Source organism: Cebus imitator, unplaced genomic scaffold, assembly GCF_001604975.1.
Source record: "Cebus imitator isolate Cc_AM_T3 unplaced genomic scaffold, Cebus_imitator-1.0 Scaffold0, whole genome shotgun sequence".
Lineage (NCBI taxonomy): Eukaryota > Metazoa > Chordata > Mammalia > Primates > Cebidae > Cebus > Cebus imitator.
The window spans coordinates 6,472,061-6,476,066 of record NW_016107315.1 but is presented as its reverse complement, the minus strand read 5'-3'; the positions used below and the strand labels follow the sequence as shown (position 1 = coordinate 6,476,066).

Here is a 4,006-nt window from a genome sequence, read left to right as displayed (position 1 = left end):
CCAATTTTTAGTAACTTTCATGTGCATTAAACAATATTGTTTACTATTTAAAAAAAAAAAAAAAGAATATTAAACAGAAGCTGGGCACCATGGCTCACGCCTGTAATCCCAGCATTTTGAGAGGCCAAGGCAAGAAGATTACGAGGTCAGGAGTTCAAGATCAGACTGGTCAAGATGGTAAAAACCCCATTCAAACTAAAACTACAAAAATTAGCCAGGTGCAGAGGCAGGTACCTATAATCCCAGCTACTCAGACAGCTGAGGCAGTAGAGCAGCTTGAACCCAGGCGGAAGAGGTTGCAGTAAGCCAAGACTGCGCCACTGCACTCCAGCCTGGGTGACAGAGTGAGACTACATCTCAAAAAAATAAATAATAATATTAAACAGGCCAGGCATGATGGCTCATGCTTGTAATCCCAGCACTCTGGAAGGCCGAGGCAGATGGATGACCTGAGGTCCAGAGTTCAGGACCAGCCTGGCCAACATGGCAAAACCCTGTCTCTACTAAAAATACAAAAATTACCCAAGTGTGGTGGAGGCGGGGGGTGCCTATAATCCCAGCTACTCAGGAGGCTTGAGGCAGGAGAACAACTTCAATCAGGAGGTGGAGGTTGCAGTGAGCCAACACTATGCCACTACATTCCAGCCTGGATGACAGAGCAAGACTGTCTCAAAAAATATATAAACATATTGAACAAAATGAGTTTTCCATAGGAAAACCAACAGCTGTATTAAATTCTACCGTGATTATATTACATTTCAGATCTAGTGGGCAAAATCAGCCGTACCACTACCCTTCTGCATGGGGCACTTTAAATCTTAACAACCTTTTGAGATTTTCATACTCCTTTTTGGGAGGATACCAGCTTCTAAAATACCTGTTACAGACACTTAGGAATTTTGACATGATGGCACATCAGCCATCAGGTAGATGTGAAAGTTTCTAAGTGATTTGTATGTGACGGTTTATTGATGAAGGTTGGATAAGATTTAGGCCAAGAAGGAAGACTTAATGGTGAGAAACAGTGCCAAAGAAAATACCTCTTCATTCTTTGCTGAAATCCGCTGACGAAAACTCACAGGCTTCCTATTTTCATCCACTTCATAGTCCTCCTCATTCATCCATTCATTGAAAATATCAGTGTCCAAAATCCATTTCACATGAACCTAAAACCATATCAAAGCATGAATACCTACATAAATAATAAAATCACTCAAGGTTTTAAAGTACTGAAAAAGAAACAAGCTGATTATTTTTAAAGCCTAAAATGCATAAAACACATTAATAATGTAATACTACTAATGATATGTGAGTCGTAATTTATTCATCTCAATTTTTATTCCACATCTTTTACCAGGTAAAGAGGACAAAAAAGCATCACTAATTTATATTAGACTTAGATTTTGATAGCAAAGCTCCTCAAATTTGTTTTTCTTAATCATTTCATCTTTATGTTCATGAAAATCACTGATAAAAACATTCAACGGCACAGAGCCAAAATCAGTCATTGCTCTAGGCACAAAGGATGTCTCTGAGTTTATCAACAACACTCTAAGTGTTGATGAAAGGGTAAATTTGCAGAGGCCTATTACCTGCCCCAATAAGTACACATAGTGCTTACTGAGATCTTTCAGGGATAGCCAAGGCTGAGGTAGAAATGGAAAAGTGAGAGTCAGATGGTGGGTTCTTCCCAGTCCTTTATATGGCCACCTCCCTTGTTTTATTTCATGCTTCTGAGTAAGAATTAATAAAATGAAAAGTTGTCCAGATGTTGTACAAATGTAGACATATATATACAAATAGATAGATACCTAAACCACAGGCCTAACCTATGTAACATTCCACGTTATCCAACAGTATTTCTCAATGGGGACGTAACTGGAATTTGACACTAGACAATTCTTCCCTGTACAAAAAAACTCAAGTCACAGTGGGGTTTCAGTTGGGGTAGTGTTGGTTGAAATGAACATGAACATGCCCAGTCAGGAACAGATTACAAAAAAATCTATAAGCCTTCCTATAACACTGCAAAAACAAGATACACAGTGGCAATGACTAGAAAACAATATGAACGTCCTAGTAATCTGTCAATCTAAACTCCCTGTTTTGTTTTTGAAAGAGCTACTAAACTGGTTATTTGGGATATGCCTTTCATGCACCTTGAGTTAAAAATGATATCCATTTGACTACACACCTCCTCTCCCTTGAAAACTACAGTTACACAGTAATATACACAAACACAAAATTAACAGCCTGTCAAAGACAAATAAGGCCTCCAATAACGTAAGCTGAAAAGACTCCTAAATGGACAAATTATGAGAAGAGTGTATAAAGTACTGAGAAGCCTTAAGCTAATTAGAAAAAGAAAATAGGGCTGTGCTAAAGAAAAGGGTAAATTGACTAAGTGATAGCTCAGAAAATAAATGTCAGAATAATGTTTTCCGAAGTGTGAGAAACGTGTTTACGTTGCTTTAAAAAAAAAAAAAAAAACAGAGCTGAATATTCACACTGAACATTCTTTAACTATTGAGAAATTCTTGAAAGAAATCTCCTGAGAAAGCATGTTAGAAGGGTATATGACAGCTAACGACTGTTTGTGTCGGGCACTATGATGAACCCCTTACACATATAATCCTATTTAACCCTCCTAAGCACAGTGAAATAATGCAGGTATTATACTCTCTGGCTTTCCAAATCAGAAAACTGGGGTAAACAGTTTTAGTAAGCTGACTAGTTACACCCCTACTGAGGGGCAAAACTTGGATGTGCACTAAGTTCTGCCTGAACTCTCAAACTCTCTGCTCAATTATCTGAAAAAAAAAATCTTCATGTTAAAATAATACAAAAGTTTGTGTCCTTGGGTAAAACCATTTAACTTCTGGAGCCTAGGTTCCTTCCTAATAATGTGATACCACAGTAAGCTCTCCCATCATTCCCAGTCTTAAACTTCTGACACTATTAATCTACTGGGAAATACACGTCTAAAAATCCTTCAGTAGTACTTCACAACATTACATGGCTCATGGGTCATATAGTTTACTCCTTTACTATTATAGTATAATTTCAACACTTAATTCCCAAAATAGTTAAAAATAGAAAAATCTGGAAGAAGGGTACAAAGTAGTGCTTTGTTTTGTACTACTCTTGCAACTTTTTATTCTTTTTTGTTTTGAGATAGGGTCTTAATTTGTTACGAAGGCTGGAGTGAAGTCGTGCAATCATGGCTCACTACAGCCTCAACCTCCTCAGCTCAAGCAATTCCCTTGCCTCAACCTTCCAAGTATGTAGCCAGGACTATAGGACACTTGACATTATGCTTGGATGATATTTTCTTTTGGTAGCTCCAGCTGGTCAAGCAATCCTCCTGCCTTAGCCTCCCAAAGTGCTGTTATTACAGGTATGAGCCACCATGCCCCTTGAACTTTAAATTATTTCCACATCAAAAGTTGATTAACAAGTCAATGTACGGACTCTTACTATATTATGGTAGAAATGATTAATAAAGTAAGTCTGTATTATTCTAAAAGTCACACAGGCACTGCTTCCAAACTTCCCAAATGATATCATCAGTGATACTCGACTCCACTCCTCATGCTCCCATCTCACAAACCACAATCTGACCTGGCTTTGGATTCTCCTCAAACATCACTGCAGATATTTCATCTAAGACCTAGATAATAAAGTTTTCATGGCCATGCATATCTCGTAAATGGATAACAGGAAAGGGAAACCAACATTCTGTATCTCCTTAGAGAGACTGCTGTAGAGAAAAGCTGAGAAGAGCTATTAGATTATTATAAGAATTTTTTTGGTGGGGCACAGTGGCTCACACCTGTAATCCTAGCACTTTGGGAGGCCAAGGAAGAGGCAGATGAATCACCTGAGGTCAGAGGTTCAAGATTACCCTGACCAACCCAGTGAAACCCCATCTCTACTAAAAATACAAAAATTAGCCAGACGTGGTGGCACATGTCTTTAGTCCTAGCTATTTGGGAGGCTAATGCAC

General features: G+C 38.4%; 1 protein-coding gene across 1 annotated transcript in view; it reads right to left on the bottom strand.

Annotated features, from left to right (window-relative positions):
• SMARCC1 (SWI/SNF related, matrix associated, actin dependent regulator of chromatin subfamily c member 1) overlaps nucleotides 1-4,006 on the bottom strand; it is a 207,675-nt gene that overhangs the window by 128,435 nt on the left and 75,234 nt on the right. Inside the window, exon 9 of the mRNA XM_017530009.2 lies at nucleotides 1,041-1,166. Coding sequence (XP_017385498.1) covers nucleotides 1,041-1,166 — 126 coding nt within the window. The remainder of the gene's footprint in view (nucleotides 1-1,040; nucleotides 1,167-4,006) is intronic.